Here is an 18611-nt window from a genome sequence, read left to right as displayed (position 1 = left end):
TTGGGCAAAGCTTGGGCTTTTATTTGCAGGAGACGTCTGTATTTGAAATCACACCCGCTCGGGGGATGCTGGAGGGAGAAACGAAGCCCTCCAAAAACGGGAATTGAAGCAGAGAGCGTGGCGCAGGGAGGAACACCGGGCAGGAGCAGCGGTGCCAATCCCACACCAACACAGCACGGTGAGCCGCCCTGCGCTCTGCTGCACCCCCCCAGCACAAAATCCTCCCAAACTGGGACCAGCCCCAGCTGCAGCAGGCTGGTGGCCTCCCCCCGGTGGGGAATTTGGGCCAAAATGTGCTTTGTGGCACCCGGGCAGGGACCGGCCACGGGTGGCCGAAGCCACCGGGGCGCACGTGAGCTGGCTGCGCGTCCCGCCGGCACGGCGGCTCCCCTGGGCGTGCAAACCTCCTGCTCGCCCCGCGGGTGTGCAAGCCGCCTGCTCGCCCCCCCAGCACCCCAGCTGGCCCCCGAAAACCCCCGGCAGCACCTGGAAGGGCAGCAGCGGGGCAGGGCGAGCCGCCGGCCACGCCGCCTGATTACTTATTCCCGCCTCGCTCCGAATCGCTTTCATTTGGAGAGCGGCGAGGCTCGGGGAGAGAAAGGCTGCCCGCGACAAAGGAGGCAGGCGATAGGGATTTGACACCCACTGAAGTCTATCTTGTCAGCGCAAGGCCAACAACAATTAGCAGCCTAATCCCCTCTGAGCTGGGAAGCCATTACTCACCACGCGATAGCGTTAACAATCAATACCATCACAATGAGCCCGGCAATTAATGAAGCTAAAGTCTTACTTCAGAACCTTAATTCTCGCTGTGTGGCTTTAAACGGGAGGGTTTGTGATCGTTATAATTAACTGGCGGTATTCAGCCAGGAGTTAGTCAATGAAACTAATCTGGATTGGAGATGACAAGAGGCACAGTGTGATGGTGTCACCTTTGTTTTCTGACCTCCCGCTTTCCGCTCGGCGATAGCAGATTAGCAGCCGGGGCTGACAGGCAAATGTAATTAACAGCTGAGACCCTGAAGGAGGAGGGGGGAAAAAAAAAAAAAAAAAAAGGAAAAAAGGGGGAAAAAAAAAATCCCCTGCAGGCAAACCTGGGCAGGGGGCGAGGCGGGATGCCCCAGCCGGCCCCTGTGGCTTTGGGGTTCCTTTGTGCTTTGATCCCTCCGATGGGACCAACGTGCCCGGCCCCGTGGTGATGTGGGATGCTCTGGAGGGCACGGCCAGGTCCCCTCGCACCCTGAGAGTTTTTTTGGGATGAGAAAATCCCCACGCATGCCCTGAGCATGGCAGAGCCACGTGGACCCGCTGGGGCTGATCCCCGTGTCCATGCAGCCCAGGGGGGGAGCAGGACGGCAGCCACCGCGCGCACCTCCTGGGATGGAAACGGGATGAGGAGCAGCTTCCCAGCGGGGAAAAATCCACGGCTCGGAGAGAAACAGCTCCCCAGACACACACACAGCAGCCCACGCGCACGGAAACCCCCGGGGATGAGCCAATTTGGGCACGGCTGCTGGCCCCCAGCCAGCTTTGGGGCAGGTTTCTGGGGAAGGATGCGAAGGGAGAGCGGCTGCAGGTGTGAGGAGAGAGGGGACGGGGGAGGAAAAGGCAAAATCGTCAAACAACCAGAAATTAAAAAATAACCACAGCCGTGCGAGCGCCCCGAGGGAAGCAGATGGGGAGCTGGCAGCCGGGAGCTGAGCCCCCCTGCGCCTTGGCACCCTGGGATTAATGGAACCGGGCGCATTTTTTGGGGGGGAGCCAGCCACAAACACGCCCCCAGGTCTTTCCTGGGACTGTTTGGTGCCCGAGGCTTCGGGTTATGGCTTTTTGTGGCATTTCATGGATCTGGTAAATGGTGTTTGCAAAAAGGCTCTGGAAAAGGGGCTGGGTAACGACCCACCGGGGGCAACGTCAGGAGAAACCCCGTGTACCCTGGCACCTCCAAACCCCCCCTGGCGACCCCTTTGAGAGCTGAAATCCCGCAGAGCAGGAGGAAGGGGAGGTCGGCGTGGCCGGGGTGGTGACGGGGACGCGGCGGTGGTGCACGAAGATTTGGGGCGAAACGGCGGCTCCGCTGCACCCCGGGGTGGCCAAAACATTGTTCCCGTGCGCCCTCGCGGAGGAAAACTCTGGAGGAGGTTTATGGGGTGTGCCAGCCCCCAACCCAAGGACCCCGTCCGTACCTCTGGGCTCCTCGGCTTGCTTGGCGAGCTTGCGGAGGGCGGCGGCGAAGCTGGAGGAAGGTGCTGCCTGGACGGACAAAGTGCTGCTGGCGGCCGGGCTGCCATTGGGGACCAGGGAGCCGTTGAGGGGCGAGGGGGTGAGGGGGCTGACGGTGGCGGTGGTGCGGGTGGCGGTGGACAGCATTCCTAGGGAAGGCGACTTCGACTCATGGCTCATGCCTGCCAAGGAGAGACGCGCGGGGTCAGCGCCGCCGCGGGCAGCGGGGACAACGGGGACAGCACCAGGACCCCCCCGCGCCCCCTCCCCTCAGCATCAAAGCCCCCCCAAACCCACCCCAAAGCGGGATCCGCACCAAATCTCCGCGCACCCCGTTCACCCCCCACCCCAAAAAGCACCCCCGGGGCTCACGCAATAGGATGCAGCCCACCGGGGGTGGGTGCGAGCCCCCGTCCGTGTCCCCCCCCCCCGTGCCATTGAGCTCCCCGCGTGCTTACGGGGCGGCAGCTTATCTAACAAAGCAGGCGGGCTGCTCGCCTGCAGCAAACGAGCTGACACGGGGCCACCAGCTGCCGCCAGCATCACATGGCCCCGCTGAGCCGCCAGCGGATAACGGCACGGGGGGGGCTCGGCAGGGAGAGAGGGGGTGCCCCGGGGGGGGCACGGGGATGGCAGCGCCCTGCTGGGGAAGGAGGGAGCCCCCCCGGCTCGTGCGGTGCTGCCGAAACCCGAAGTAACGCTGCTGGAGCCCGCAGGGACCAAACCCAAATCCCCGCCGCCGCGCCATCAGGTCGCCGGTTGCGCACCCCCGGGGTGATGTCGTGCCCCCCATCACCATCACGGCACCTTCAAATCGTCACCCTGCACCCCAAAATCCCATCACTGTACCCCAAAATCAATCACTGCACCCCCAAATCCCATTGCTGCACCCCCAAATCCCCACCGTTGCCCCCAGCTCCCCACTGTGGCCCCCATCCGCACCACCCCGTCCCCAAATCCCCCCCATCGCATCTTCACCCCGAGCACCCCAAAACCCCCTCCTGCACCCCCAAAGCCCCCCAGCTCATCCCCACATCCTCACCATCGCGCCCCCAGCTCCCCGTGGCTGCGCCCCACAGCACAGTGCCTCTATAGGGCCGGGGGGGGTGGTCCCGGTACCGTCAGGGCGCAGCGCACCCCACACCCCACTGGGGTGCCCGTGGCCCCCCCCGTCACCGTGCCTGTCCCAGCCACGTGCTCCAGGGCTCTCCACCTCCGAAAACAGCAACTGCTGATGTCAGGGCCCTTAAAATAGACTTCCAAATGAGCAGCTTCATTAACGCCGGCCTAAAATTAGCCCCGCTCCCGGGTGGGCAGGCAGGGAGGGGGGGCCGTGCCCGCTGGGGGGGGGTCCGGAAGGACCCCGTGAGCCCCCAGGGGCTCAGCGCGGCCACCTCGGCCACCAGGGCCACCGAAATATCCCCTCTGCCAGCCTCAGGGTGGCTGGGGCAGAGCAGGGGAGGCCACGGGGCCAGGGCAGGGGGGGGCGCCGAGCGCCACTCGGCACTGATTAATCTTTGCCCCCCCCCGGCCCCTGGAGAGGCGGCCGGCGCGGCGGCGCGCGCTCCCCTCTGCCCTCATTATCCCAGCATTTATTAACTCCGGGGCTCTCAGCCATTGACTGCAGCCTTGTCGACACGCCGGGCTCATGTAAATTCATTACGCCAACAGCTGGGAAGCAAACCCCTGCGCTTCAGAGCAGCCCCCCCCCAAAACCCCAAACCCCCTTTTCCCCCCCTTTCCACCTCCCCATCGAGCTTGGGTGCGCCCCCCTTGGAGCGCGGGGTGCTGGGTGCGTTGCCTGGCACCATCCCGGGGGGTTTGCAGCCCCCAAGCAGCCCGTGGGGCTCCTCGGCAGCTATTAACCCCCGGCCCGACCCCCCCGGCCCCAATAAAGCTGGAGATGCTTTGCTGAGCAGCGCTGCGCCTGCCTCCCGCTGCGGGCTCTGTAATTACTCCTCCCTTTCATCCCCGGCTCCTCGCAGCCACCAGACCCGGCCCTGCCACCTCCACGCTCTCTCTAATCACAGCCCCGTGGCGCGGGGGGGAAATTTTGGCCACCCCCCGGCCCGGTGCCAAGCTCTGTCTGCCCTCCCGTGCCCCCCCATCCTCCCCGAGACACGGCAGCATCCCACAAGCGCCCGGCGCGCGTGGCACCAGCATGTGATGCTCAGCTGATGGCCGCGGCCCCAGCCACCTCCTCCCCAAAATTCGGCACGCTCGGTGCTCGCCCGTGAAGCGGGGACGTCCCTGGAGCACCAGGGATCAGCGGGACGGGTTGGTTGCACGGGGGGAGCCGCGAGCTCCAGCTCCGTGGGGACCCCCCCTGGCACCCGGGATGCGCACGGGGAGCTCGCCAGCCTTTTTCCCAGCTGATTCTGGGCAAATTCTGCATCCCTGCCCCACGGCCGGGCTCCAAACCCTCTCTGCTGCTCTTTCCTGGTGATAAAATCCCTTTTCGCCCAGGCTGGGGCCGAGCAGTGCCACCGCTCAGCCTGCCCCCCCTGGTAGAGGTGGCGTCCGTCTGTCCGGGTGTCCCCATCCCCACGCTGTCCCCCGGGAGAGCTGCCCTGCATGGGGAAACTGAGGCACAGCGGGCAGGGAGATGGCCAGGCACAGGGATTTGGGACTCTGGGTGCCGCCGAGCTGTCCCTGTCCCCATCCCTGTCCCCATCCCCACCCCACAACGAGGTGGGGCCTCTCCCGGGGCCCCCGGCTCGGTGGCGCGCCGCAGCTCTCCCGATCCTCCCTCCCCTCCCCTGCCTCCAGCTGCTCTTCCCGGCAGGCAAACCCGTGCTGAAAAACAGGTCCCAGACCCGGGGGCACGTCACCGGCGCCAGCCGCATCACCGGGGTGGGGGCCGAACCCCAAAACAAGGCAGGGCACCCCAACGCCGCCCCCAGCCCTATAGGGGCGCAGGAAGAGGTGCCAGCCCCCGGGCGCGCTCGCTGCCTTCCTGCCACGACCCGAGGACATCAGGGGACACGGGGGGGCTGCGGGGACGTGGCTCAGGGGATGGCCGAGGCCACTGCTGTCCCCCGTGGCAGGACACGGTGGCACCCCGCGACCCGGCACCCCTTTCCCGCGGCGCTCGCGCGTCCCCGCGCTGGGAGCGTGCCATCCTCCCTCCATCTGCTCCCGATGACGCTGGCGGGTTTTTTGGCACCGGGCGCTCCTCCAGCAGCGGGAGCAGAACCAGTCTGGCTGCCTGCTGGGGCCGGAGACAAATAAACACGGCGGTGGCAGCAGCCGCGGGCAGCGGGAGCGGCGGGGACGGGACGGGGCACACGGGTGCTCGGCGCCGGCGGCGGAGGGGTGGGGAGGTGGTGGGGACGTCCCCCCTCCAGCCATCCCGCACCCCGAAACCCGGAGCCTTCCCTGGGGACAAGGGATGCTCGCTCGTGCCACTGACAGCAACTGGGGACGGTCACCGGTGTCACCTACAAGGCTGAAGGCGCACTGGGAGGGGTGGCACACGTGGGTAGGGTGGCACACATGGGCAGGGTGGCACGCGTGGGCAGAGGGGACACGCGTGGGCAGGGTGGCACCGTGTCAGCAGCCACTAGAAGGCAGCAGGCTGCAGCTGCTGGAGTGATTGGTGACACACCGGTGTCACCAGTGCCACCGCAGGGCTCACGGCCCCGTGGGGCGCACGGTGGTGCGCGCCCCCCTCCTGCACCCTCGCCTCTTGCCCACCCGTGTCCCCCTGTGCCACCTCGCCCCGATGGGCACACGAGGGTCCTGGAGCTCCAAAAGCGCCCCCCAGCCACCTCGCTGCCACCGAGAGAGGGACAGGAGAGGTGGCACCGAGGCCACGAGGATGGCTGCAGGAGGATGGGGAGCACCCTGGGTATTTTGGGGTGCTGGCGGGGGGCGCACAGGAGGGAGACCACAGGGACAATCCCAGGGCATCCAGGTGCCACTGCCAGCTCCCAGCTGCTGTCCCCGATGTCCCTGTCCCCCCCCCATGGAGGAGGCTGCCGGGAACCATGGTGCTGGCAGGTTCAGCACCTCGTTGAAGCCCCCCCTCTGCCGGCACGGCGGAGGCACCTTGAAAGGCCCCTAATGAGCGTGGAGTGCCCTTCAGAGCAGATTGCCATTGAACCCAGCCCTGCACCAGCCGCCTGCTTAAAAGCAGCTATTTTCAGCTCCCGGGTGCACAAGCGGTGGAACTAATAATTTATTACCAAATACGATCAGGCAGCATCTCCAGCCCCTGGCAAATGGAGCGGGGAAAAAAAAAATAAAAAATGAAAATAATAATAATAAAAAAAAAAACACGGCGCAGCGGGAGGCTGAGCGAGCGAGGAGCAAGTGTCCCCCCCGGGGCTGGACCCGCACCCAGAGCCACCCAGCACCCTCCTGTGGGCACCCCCCTGCCCTTTGCTGAGCCCCCCCCGGGCTGGGCAGGGACCTCAGTGGGGCAGGGTGGGCGATGCCATCACCAAACGTCCCCAGAGCCACCACTGAAGGTCCCCAAGGCCACCACCGAAGGTCCCCAGGACCATCACCGAAGGTCCCCAGGGGCACCCCAGGAGGTCCCCATGGCCAGGAGGTGCCCCGGGGGGGTCCCTCTGGGTGCTGGCTGCAGCCACAGCCCCATGGGGAGCCCCATGGGGAGCCCCGGGGTCGGCCAGCGAAGGGGTTAAGGCCCCGGGTGCCCGCTTTGGCTTTTGTTCTCCTGCTCTGCCTCTTAACCCCGGGCTGCAGCGATACTTCCTCTCCTTTCACCGCCTCTGCTCCCAATCTGGAGCCGGCATCCAGCTGCACGCCCCTCGCCCGGGGAACAGCTGCTTTGCATACATTTTCCATGCTAATTGCCTCGCTTTGTGAAGCCCCGGCTGAATGCAGCAGCCCAGAGCCTGGGCGAGAGCCTGGGCGAGCAGCGAGCACCCGGCCCCTCCACGTGCCCCCCTCCAGAGCATCCCCCCTGGGAGGGGGGACACAGCGGGACGGGTGCTGGGGGACACCGGGGGGACACCGTGGGGACACGACGTGCCAAGCCCTGCGCTCCCATGGGGACAGATCCGGGTGGCACAAGCGCCTCGGGGTGGTGGAGGCGTGATGCCAAGCTCCACGGGGGCCACATTCGATGCTCCTTGGCCACGGGGGAGGAATATGGGTTTCCAAATTCAGCACCCGAGAAGGATTTAAGGATCTGGCCCCTCCACCAGCAGGGGACAGGCAGCAGGACCGCCTCTCCCCCACCCACCACCACCACCCCCCTCCCCGGCCACGTTTCAGCCAGCTCCCCGCTGCGCCGCCGCGCATTTTCCATCATCCCTCATTAAAACAGCTCTGCCGCCGCACCTCCGACACGCTCCATTAATTAATTAATTGATTGATCGGAGCCCCAGCTCCTGCCCTCCCTCCCACCCCGCCAACCCCTCCCCATGGCACGGCCACCTGGCACGCAGCCGCTTCCTAACGAGCCGAAACGACGGCGCCTGTCCCCACAGCCGCGCTCCGTGTCCCCACGTGTCCCTAAATGTCCCCAAGCATGTCCGGCCACCCTCCACAACCCCATCCCGGAGCAGCCAGGACGAGGAGGTCCCTTCCCAGCACCCGCAGAGGGGTCTGGGTGGCTCCCCCGGGGCCAGGAGCACCCCGATGGCTGGGGCCAGGAGCGGGGGGCTCCCCAGGGAGCAGCGAGCCCCCCCAGGCGCGGTGCTATCAGCCCGCTGGCTTCCATCGATCTCTCCTCCATGGCTCATTGATCCGGCAAACGGCAGCAAGCAAAGTAATGAAGGCTCCTGAGGAGGGAGCAGAGCCGGAGAGGGACGGGTGGCGTGGTGCTACCACCACCCCGTGGGCTCCCGGGGTTTCGTTCCCTGCCTCGCCCTCCCTCGCCGAGGTGATGGAGGGCACCAAGAGAGCCAGGGCGGATTTTTTAGGCTCCTCGGAAATCACACGGGTGGCTCCTGCAAAGCCACAGCCGGGTTTTTGTGGCAACGGCCTCCTGGAGAGCTGGAGACAAGGGTGGCCTGGATGCGCCCCCCCTGCAAGCTGCCCCCAGCCCTGTGGGTCACTGCACGGCAACTTTCCTCAGCCAGCTGAGCGCACCCAAGGCACAGCCCCCACCTCCCCACGCCCCGTGCCAGCTGGAGGCTCCAAAACCTCACATATCCAAAGGATTTTGCCAGCTCCTGAGCCCCTCCTCACCCTGTGCGCCTCGGGACGGTGCCGGGTTGTGGGGGCGCACGGCCGGCCTCACCTCGGCACCAGCACGAGGACTTTTAAAACAAAAACCACGCGGGTTTGGGGGCACGTGTGCCAAGATCTGCAGCCAGAAAACCTCCACCAGCAGCAGAGAGGAGCAGCCAGCCCCCTGCTTTTTGTGGAAAAGGGGGGCACACACGGAGGCTCCATTGCGTGGCACCGTTGCGCACCGCCTGGTGCCGCCGGGCATCGCGTGGCTCATGGCCCAGCTCTGCACAGCGCTGCTGAGCATCACACAGCACTGCTGGGCACCCCACGAGCAGGGGGTGGGCATCACCCCACACACCCCAACCCCGTCCCAGCCCCATCCCCGTGCCCCCCAGCCCGGCCCCGCCGCAGGCCGCGCACGCTTTGCCGTCAGCGGCGCATTGTTCTCGGCGCGCGAAGCCCTTGCCCAGCAGATGGCAGGTATAACAAAGCAGCTTGCTGTGGCCAAGCCAATTATTTATCTAATTATGATTTACCACTTAACCACATGATCTTTCTGCAGAGTTGCGGGCAATTAAAACCGGGGTGATTATGTGGATTATGCAAATCGGCTGGAGCCGAGCGAATAAAATTGGAGATTAGGCTCTCGCGCAGGCTGGGTCTTGCACGGGGCAGGAGGGAGGCGAAGGGCGAACGGGGCAGGGGCAGAGCCGGGGGCTCTGGGGCAGAGTTGGGAGGCAGGGAGGTGAGGTGATGGGGCCGGCTCCCTCCATCCCGATGCTTTTAGGGCATTTTGGCCCCCTCCAGCAGGGCCAGGAGCCAAAATCCTGGCACCTCCAAGCAGCTAGGAGGTGAGCAGGGCTGGACCCAACAGCGTGGTGACCCTCACCCTTTAATGCTTCAGGTTATTGAGAGCATCCCCCATGGTTAGGGGTTGGGGGGGTCCAGGATAGCGCTGCCCACCACTGCCAGGGATGCTTGGAGCCGCAGCACGGGGCAAACAGCAACGCCCCGGCCCCACAGCACCACCACCACCCCCGGACACGTCCCCAGCCCTTTGGGGCCACCCCAATTGCTTCTGGACCCCAGCAGAAAGCTCAGCCAGCACCAAGGATTCCCCGACCCCACTGCACCCCATCAGAGCCCACCCCAAAAAGGCTCGGCACCCCCGACGGGCGCGCAACAAAGAGCTTACAACACCGGGGGGGGGGGGGGGGGGTTGGCGGGTATGAATAATGCAGCCTGGCAGATTACCCGGCCCGCCTGACTTGATAGGAGATTTATGCGCCGCGCGAACCCAGGAAATACAGAAGTATTAATGGTAATGCCTCTTGTCCTAGCAAAGGTCGCGGGCAATCTCCATCAATCCCGGCTGCGCCGCGCTGCCGCGAGGGCTGGGGAGGGGGCGAGACGGGGAGGGGGGGCACCCAGAAGGATGGATGGACGGACAGACGGACGGACCCCGTGCTCGTGGAGGGTCCCACGCCGCCCCCTCCATCATCACCGCACGTTTTATGAAGCCGCAGCTGGCACGGCACGGGCTGGGGGGGGCAGGTTTTACCTCGGGAGAAGAAATGAACACTGGCAAATGGCAAATTTACAGCGCGGATTTTCGCTCCCCTAATACCGGCGCCATCTGCCAGCAATGGCTGGGCGACACCCTGCGCCCCGCAGCCCCCCCGTGCGCCCCAAATCCCCCGGTGGGGGTCCCCAAAGGGGCTCGCCCTCCGCCTCGGCACCTCCAAAGAGGGTTGGGTGGAGGAGCGGAGCTTTGCGCTGCGCTCGGCTGTGCGTTTGCACCCTGCAAAGCTTTTGAAACCCAGGGGAAAAAAGAAAAAAGAGAAAAAAAGAGAAAAAAAAAAAAAAAAGAGGAAAAAAAAAAAGAGAGAGGAAAAAAAGAAAAATGAGAAATAATTTAAAAAAAGAGAAATAATTAAAAAAAGAGCATGTTTGGGGGCACGGAGCAGCGGGGGAGGACGTGCCGGGGGGCGACGGAGCGTATGGCGCATCGCCACCTCCCAGCCCCTGCCCAGCTCGGCGCGAAGAGGCTGGGAAGAGAGCAGGGAAGGGGCTCCCGCAGAGCCCCCCCCGCGGGCTGGGAGCCCGGCGCCCCCTCCCCGGCCTCCCCCGCGCCAGGAATTAGCGCGATTAGCGCCGGCGAGCCCACGTGCCGGTGCCAGGCAGGCTAGCCGGTGCCCCCGCGCGTGCAGTTCCTTCCCTTTTTTTTTTTTTGCCTTTTTTTTTTTTTTTTTTTTTTTGCCTACAGTAATCCTCAGCCTTTAGAGCAAATTATTAAAATTCACTTATATTTAATCTGCCTGCTGGAATTAATTGAATTTTTACGCTTGGCAAATGTCACTCGGTGCGCTCTGCCTCCGAACGGGGGCCGGGCTGCAGGTGCGGCGGGCGCAGCCCCGGGGTTTTATCCCCCCCCTTGGGGACACCCCCAGCCCTGGGGACCCTGGCAGGAGGTGGCAGGCACGGGACAGGCCCCCACGAGAGCCTCGTTTGGTGAGGTGCACGGGCACCAGGCTCCTGGTGTCCCTGCTGGGGTCCCTGGGGTGCCACCAGACCTTCCCGCTGCGCATGGGGCGTTAATCGGTCCCCAAATCGCTTCGCCCTGCAGGATTTATGGCACGGCTGACCCCATAACGCAGCGTGGTACCCCATGTTCAGGAGGACACGGGGAGCGAGGCGCATCTCGTTTCCAACCCTACTTCACAGGGTGGGCAGGAAGGGGGACAAACACCCCACAAATGCCCTCCACCAGCCCCCGGTGTCCCCCCGCCACCCACAGGGCACCCGTTCTGCCTCCTGCCCCATCGCCGGGCACCAGCAGAGCCGCCCAGGGCCAGGTCAGGCTATTTACTCAGCACGCCGAAACCCGGCGCATGCAACCTGCTGGCTGCCGGCTGGGAGATAAAAGACTTTCCTCCCCTCCTTCGCCTCCCTCCCCTCCTTCCCTCCATACTTCTTGAAAATTGCCAAAGCGTCTAATTTGCCTGCCTGGAAGGCCGAGGGAAAAGAGCCTCTCTCTGGCTGGGTAATAAGCCCCGCAGACAAAGGCAGGATGAGCCACTCGGTGGTGCTGAGCCGAGGAGGCGCCCGGAGAGGGCTCGTGGCGAGGGGCAGGGCGGGCTCATCCTGCTCGGGGTGCTGGTGGCACGGCACGGCACGGCACGGCACCCCAGGGCAACCCAAACCCACGCACCCGCAGCTTCCCAAGCTTCTCGTCGGGGTGGCACGGGCAGCGTCCCCACGTGCCACCCTGGGGACCATCCTGACACCGTGGCTGGGCACAAAACGATCCCTGCTTGTCCTCGGGGACAGCACCCGGCTGTGCCAGCAGCCCCTGGCTGGGGACGCTCATGCCCTGGGTTTGTAGGGTGGTTGGGGGGGGAAGTTTGGCGAGCAGGATGCGGGGACCCCTCGGCCAGGGCCGGCAACTTCCCAAGTGGAGTGGCGCTCGCTCGCCCCCCCCCCCCCTCCCTCTCCCCCTGCCCGCCCGGGATTATCATAAATTAAGCCGTAATTACTCCATGGAAATTTACAGCACAAAGATGCGGCGCTAACAAGTGTGTTTCGCAGCACCGGGGGGAGATACAAAGCGCCATTGTCTGGCGGGCACAGAAAATCTGCTCGGCCACAACGCCACGGCCCGGGGACGGGGACACGGGGACGGGGACATGGGGACAGGGACACGGGGACGGGGACACTCCGTCTCCATCCCACGGCCTGGAGCGAAGGGGACGGCCACGTGCGGCTCACCCGGGGGGTGTTTTCCCCGCGTGGGGGCACGCAGAGGGGCTGGGAGGCAGCAGAGCCACCCAGGGGGGGATGGCACGAGGGGACACCCCATGCCGAGCGGTGCCCCAGCTCCACGGCTCCTCCATTGGCTCCCCGCTCGCTCCGTGCCGGCAGCCGAAGGCACGGCGGCGCTAACAAAGGCTCCGAGGTGGCAGGATGTCTCCTTTATTCCCGCTGCAGGCGAGACAGGCACGTTTGCTCCCAGCTCTTTCATCCTGCCACGCGGGACGGCTCGGTCGGGGGAGCCGCGGCGCTTGACACTCGCCGAGGGGATGCGCCGGGGCCGGCTTTTCATCTCGGGCTTTCATCTGCATCCAAAGGGGAAGCACCACGGCGAGGCAAAGCTGGTGCTCAGCATCTCCCCTCCGTGCTCCGTGCTCACCGGGGCTGGGGGGGGGAAAGCAGCAGCGGGCTCCAGCGCCACCTCCCCGCACCCCCTGCCGCCCAAATCTGCGCCTCGCTGCCACCCAAGGGTGCCCCCCTCCCCGCCTCGACGCCATCCCCGTCATCTCCCAAGCCTGGCACGCACGGGGTTAACAAATAAAACCCTTGGGGAGGGGAGGGAGAGGAGGGGGGGGGACAGGGACGGGTGCCAGCGCGGGGTGTCCCCCCCCCTTTTCTTCCCCGCGCCCCTCTCGCCGCCGGCGCGCTCAGCGCCGGTGCTGCCTGCCACGCTCCTACAGCTGTCACAGGCATTAAAAAATAATAATCAATGTGGAAAAACAACAACGCAGCGCGAAAAATTTCAGGCGGCTAAAACAAATACGGCAATAAAAGGAGCCGGGGATCCTCGCGCAGCTCGCCGTGCAATTAAGCAGTTTTCTGCTGTACGCCGATAATCACCTAATTATACTATTAATGACAGTTCAACCTGCTCGGAAATAAAAGGACATTCTTCCATAACAGGATGCCAGCTGTTTGTTACAGATGTCAAACATCTTTAAAGCATTATTATTAAAAGAAGGGGGGAAAAGGAGAAAACCCTGCAGAAACGCAGCCCCCCCCTTCTCCCTTTTCCCCTCTGCCTTGTGCGCGCGCTCGCAAGGCTGCACCCCAAGGTGGGTGCCATTAAATTAAATAATTCCTGGCGGGGATATGGCCACGGGTGACACATCTCCGGCTGCGGGGGCCTCTTTGCTTTCCCCCCCCCCGTCGCGGACGTGCATCAGGGTTTTTATTCCCGGCCGGTGGCTCTTTGAAGCACACCGGCCTTTGACATCTGGCAGCGTGGAGGTGTCAGAAATATCCACTGTGGGCTGGTGCCACCAGGCAGCGGTGCTTAATTCAGCGTGGGAGGAGGAAATAAAATAAAAAATAAATAAAAATAATAGAAAAATGTATAAAAATAGAGAAAGGGGGGGGTGAGCACGGATGCCAGGCTGGGGTGGCCCCGCTTTGAGCCTCGAGCGCCGGTGCCGCGCACGTGCCGCCGCGCCGTGCCAAGGAGCGGCCCCGGCCCCCGGCAGGTGCCACCAGCCGGTGCCAAAGCAGCGGGTGGTGGAGGCGGGGGGGCCGCGGCGAAGAAAGGAAGCACCTGCTGCCCCGAAACCCGCTGCGGGGTTGAAGGTGAGCGGCACACGGGAGCGGCACCACGGCACAGGGGGGGCGCAGCTGGGTGGGGATGCTGGGGGGAGCCCCGAAAGCTCGCTGCCTGCTCCCGTTTTTGGGGGTGGCCAGACCCCCGCCGGGGTGATGTCGGGGTGATGTTGTGCGCCCACCCGAGCGGCAGCCCCTCGTTCCACCCTGTCCTATATAGCCGCGGGTAAATCTGTCCTTAAAACCATTGGGAACCAGGCTTAACCCAGGAATAAAGGGATTACGGAGAAGGTGGGTGGGAGGGGGGGGAAGAAAAGAGGGAGGAAAAGGGGGTGAATGGGAATAATTCACCTCCGCGCCCTCCTCCAAGCTGCGGGTGTTCCAGGTGCCAGCAGGGCCCTGGCACGAGCAGGGGCAGCGCAGGGTGGCCCTAAATTTGGGGAGGGCAGCCCCCGGTGCTGGCTGCGTGCCCGTGTGGAGCTGGGGGGGCACCAAACGAGCCCCAGCCCTGAGCAGCAGCCATGGAGCTGGCCCCTGGGCAGGCACTGAGCTGGCGTCAGCCCCACTCGGCAGGGAAAAGCCCTGGGGAAGCGTCACCCCCATCCCCGGGGCGCTGTCCCCGGTCCCCACCCGGCGCGCAGCCCTCGCCCTCCGCCGCGCTCAGCCGTCCCCTTCCCCTCGCCCCCTTCTTTCTCCCCGCCCTCCCCTTGTCAAATAATCACGGGGAAGCTGGAAAGTGGTTGACATGGTTGCCATGGCGACCGAATTTAGGACTGGCGAGGAGAGGAGGAGGAGGAGAAGGAGGAGGAGGAGGAGGACAGCGGGGTGGGCGAGGGAGGAAGGCAGGAGGGCTCCCCGGCACGCTGCGCCCCGCGGCACCACCCGGCACCCCAAGAGCATCACCCCATAACGCAGCCCCCGCTCCCACACCCAGCGAGGAAGAGGAAGGGCGAGGAAGAACCCGGCTCCTGGCAGGGCTGCCACGCTGCCCTCGCCGGGGGGGGCCGTCCCCGAGCACCCCAAAAGCAGCCGGGGGCGGCCGTCTCCACCCGAAAGCAGCCGGGCCGGCGCGGTGACTCACACCGAGCGGGTGTTTACGCGGCATCACCCAGATACCTCCATCTGCTTTGATCCACGGGCTAAATATTGCCGGCCCCGGCGTAAAAATAGGAACCATTTAGGAAGGCCCTGAGTCAGCAGCATCCTCCGCTGCGCGCCGGCACCCGCCGGGAACGGGGAGGCACCGAGGGCCCCGTCCTGCTCCGCCGGGGGAAAACCTCGCCGCCGGCTGCTGCCATGAGACGCGGAGGAGGCTTTTGGGGTTTTCTTTTTTTTTTTTTTTTTCCCCTGCTGGTTTCTTTCGGTGCTGCTGGAGCCACGGGACCAGCCTGGCCCCGTGGCAGAGCTGCCGGCGAGCTCCCTTTTCTTAAGGCCGAGTGGGTGCCCAAATAGGGGGGGGGGTCCCAAAGGGATGGGGAGCCCCAAAGGGCCGTGCGCATCAGGGTGCCAAATCAGGGTGAGGACAACCAGGCCCCCAGGGGATGCTGCTGTCCCCAGGGGATGCTGCTGTCCCCAAGGGATGCTCTCTGTCCCCGAGGGACGCTGCTGTCCCCAGGACAGCCACCCCAGCATCACCTCCAGGAAAGCCGCTCCGGTATCACAAGTCCCAGCCCCAAACGCAGCGAGGCGCAGCGTGGGGCACGGGGAGAGCCTGGGGAGGTGGCCGTCCCCAGCAGGGCTCCTGCCGCTGAGTCACCGCCACCAGCAAACCGCTCGGCGGAGCCCCTGCGAGCCCGGGGCCGCGGGGGGGGGCCTGAAATTTCCACCCTCTTTGCCCCCACCTGCGCCAGGAGCAGCCCCGGCGGTGCGCGGCGCCTGCTGGCTTTGACAGCCCCTCCAACAGCGTTTTCCTTAATTGCTTGAAATCTCACCGGGCTGACACTTCCACGCTCCTCTCTCTCTCTCTCTCTTTTTTTTTTTTTTTTTTTTTTTTGCTTTTCTCCTTTTTTTTTCCCTTTCCCCTTCCCCGAGCTGCCTGGGAAGCAAATCGACCACCTGATGGATGCCGCGAGCGAGCCGGAGCTGGGGGGGCTGAGCCAGGGGCGGCGGGGCTGGGGGCTCCTTCTGGGCACCCCCCTTTTTTCCCAGCTTGCCCCCCCCTTTTCCCAGCTTGCCCCCCCATTTTCCCAGCACAGAGGGAGCCGCACGAAGGCTGCCTGGTTTTCCGAGGGGCAGGAATTAGTGCCCGAGCAATTACAGGGAGAGCCAGAAGTTTCACGCAACAGGAGCCGCCGGTAAACACAGCTCGGGACGAAATTCCCCCAAAATCCCAGCCCCTCTCCAACGCGTGTGCCCCCCCCTCCAAGAGTCGTGTGTGTCCCCCCCCCCGGGGTGCACCCCTGAGGGTGGCAGCACCCCTGAAGGGGTTTGGGGGCAGCATCGCTGCTCGGTGCCAGCAGCCAGCGAGCATCCCCAAAGCTCTGGGGGGGGTTAGTTGGGATGTGACACCTCTGCCCCCCCCCCGGGGCTCCCCATTCTGCACGGTGCCCCCCCCTTGGTGCCCTCCCCGGTGCGCGGAGGCGCAGGCGCGCTCGGCAGCGGCTTGTCTCCTCTCCGACCCGCCACATGCAAAAGCCATTTCCTGAAACAAACAGCCCCCCCACACGGGTCCCCCCCCCTTCACCACACCGCCGGGGAAACCGCCGAGCAGGGCACGGCCCCCCCCCAAGGGAGACGGGGTCCCGGCGGACCCCCCCCCTTATCCACCTCCGGGCTGCTGGGGGGCGCCCCCCCCCCCGCTCTCCATCCCGTGCGCGCATCCTGAGCGCGCCCCCGAGGCGTGCGGTCCCCCCCCAGCCTCCCCAAAACACACCCGACACCGCCTGGGGGGGGGCGCAGGGGTCGTTTTTTCCCGGCTGGGGCGAAAAAGCAAAAGTTTGGTGCCCCCGCTCCCCTGCGCGCGGAGTGGCAAGGGGGGGGCAGCACCCGATGCGCCCCCCCCTCGGAACCCCCAAACGCAGCGAACCCCCTTTTTTTCCATCGGGGGAGACGGGGGGGGCACGGCGACACCCTGGGGGCTCCCGGAGGAAGAGGAGAAGGGAGGAAGAAAACGCCCCCCCCCCCCAAAAAAAAAAACCCTACAGCTGGCCGGACCCCAAAACGCTGCCGGAGAAAGTTGCCCCCCCCCCCCCGGCTTTAAGGACAAAGGGGAGAGGGGTGGCCCCGAGGCGGGGGTGGGGGGGGGACACCCCAAGGAGCCCCCCCCTCCCCGGGGGGGGCACATCGCGCGTGGGCTTACCTGGTAAGTAATAGAGGGGTGGTTTCAAGCCGAACATGATTTAACGCTACAGTTCCATTGCGGCCCGGGAGGGGTGCGGAGGGGGGGCGGGGGGGGGCAAAAAAATAAATAGGAAGGCGGAAAAAAAACAATAATAAAAAAAAAGCAGCCGAGCCGAGGCGAAGAGGATGCGCCAGGAAGCGAGGAGGAGGAGAGAAAAAAAAAATATAAGAAGAAGAAGAAGAAGGTAAAATAAAATAAAATCCCCAAAAAATTAGCGGCGAGCCACACGGAGGGGGGTTGGAAAAAAAATAAACCAGAAGCGAAAAAATACCGCGGGGCGGTGAGGGGAGGGGAGGAGGAGGAGGAGGAGGAGGAGGAGGAGGAGGAGGAGGAGGAGGGCAAATGGAGAGTGCGGGGGGAGGAGGAAGAATCCAAATTGCAGCAGCAGCAGCAGCGCGGGGCGCCGGCGGGGGGCGGCCGGGGGGGGGCAGCGGCACGGGCTGGGGGGGTGCTGAGAGGGGCTGAGCCGTGCCGGGTGGTGCCGAGCCTGCCCTGCGCCCCCCCCCCCCGCCTCCTTTTTTTTTTTTTTTGCGCCCCCCGAGACGCGGCCGGCACGCGCGTAAAAAGGGGGCGAGGAAGAAGAGGAGGAGGAAGAGCAGGAGGAGGAGGAGGAGGAGGAAGAGGAGGAAGAGGAGGAGGAGGAGGAAGGCGGCGGGACCCTCGGCAGTCCCCCCCCAAGCCGGGGGGGGCACCCCGTGAAGCCGGAGAGCCCCGTTATTGGGGTGTCCCCCCCTCTCCCCTATCCATGCCCGAGGAGGGGATGGGGATAAAATAAGGATGGAGAGGGGGGGGAAAAGCGATGCGGGGGGGGGCAGAAAAGTGCCCCCCCCCCACACACACACCCCCCCGGGCTAGGCTGAGCAGGCGGCGGGGAAGGCAGGCTGAAGGCAGGCTGGCCCCTCGATCAATTTCCATGCAGGGATCATTATCGGCAAATTGGCAAGCTGGCGGCCTGACAGCAGATTTGTCTCCCCTAATGAACGGGGGGGGGGGCGGGAGGGGGGCAGCTGCTCGGCGCCCACCCCCCCCCCCCCCTCCCTCCCTGCTGCCTGCCCATCGCATCCCATCCAGCATCCAGCACCGAAGGGGGGGGGGGCGGCAGCCCCTGGACCAAAAAAAAAAGGGAGCCCCTGGACCAAAGGGGGAGCCCCCCGGGGATGCTGGTGGGGGGGTAAAATTAAAAAAAAAAAAAAAAAAAAAAAAAAAAAAAAAAAAGAAAGGGGAAAAAAAATAAAAACCAAGCACAGAGTGTGGGGGGGGGCGCGCTCCAGCACCATGGAGGGGTCCGGAGGTGGGGGGGGGGCCCTGATTTAAGGAAAGGAGAAACGGGGAGGGAGGGCGTGGAGAGGAGGGGGGGGCGCTGAGGGCTCGCTTCTCACCCCCCCTTTGCCCCCCCCCCCCGGCCCCTCTGTTCCCAAAGTGCCTCGGGTTGAGCCGCCGCCGCCGTGCGCTATCGCTCGGTGCAGGGCCGGCCACATCCTGTGCCAAAAACCGCCCCCCCCACCCCCCCATCCACGGCCCCCCCCTCCGCCGCCTTCCGCCCCGCCGCTGGGGGCAC

At 64.9% G+C, this 18611-nt stretch overlaps 1 protein-coding gene across 3 annotated transcripts in view; it reads right to left on the bottom strand.

The window, feature by feature from the left end:
• Positions 1-18611, bottom strand: part of GSE1 (Gse1 coiled-coil protein) — a 91947-nt gene that overhangs the window by 8776 nt on the left and 64560 nt on the right. For all 3 annotated transcript variants that reach the window (XM_038185359.2, XM_038185360.2, XM_038185361.2), the window contains exon 3: positions 2187-2405. In XM_038185359.2, the coding sequence (XP_038041287.2) occupies positions 2187-2405 (219 nt within the window). The remainder of the gene's footprint in view (positions 1-2186; positions 2406-18611) is intronic.

This window comes from Anas platyrhynchos, chromosome 12 (assembly GCF_047663525.1).
Source record: "Anas platyrhynchos isolate ZD024472 breed Pekin duck chromosome 12, IASCAAS_PekinDuck_T2T, whole genome shotgun sequence".
NCBI classification, from domain to species: domain Eukaryota; kingdom Metazoa; phylum Chordata; class Aves; order Anseriformes; family Anatidae; genus Anas; species Anas platyrhynchos.
This window is presented reverse-complemented; position numbering and strand designations above follow the sequence as displayed.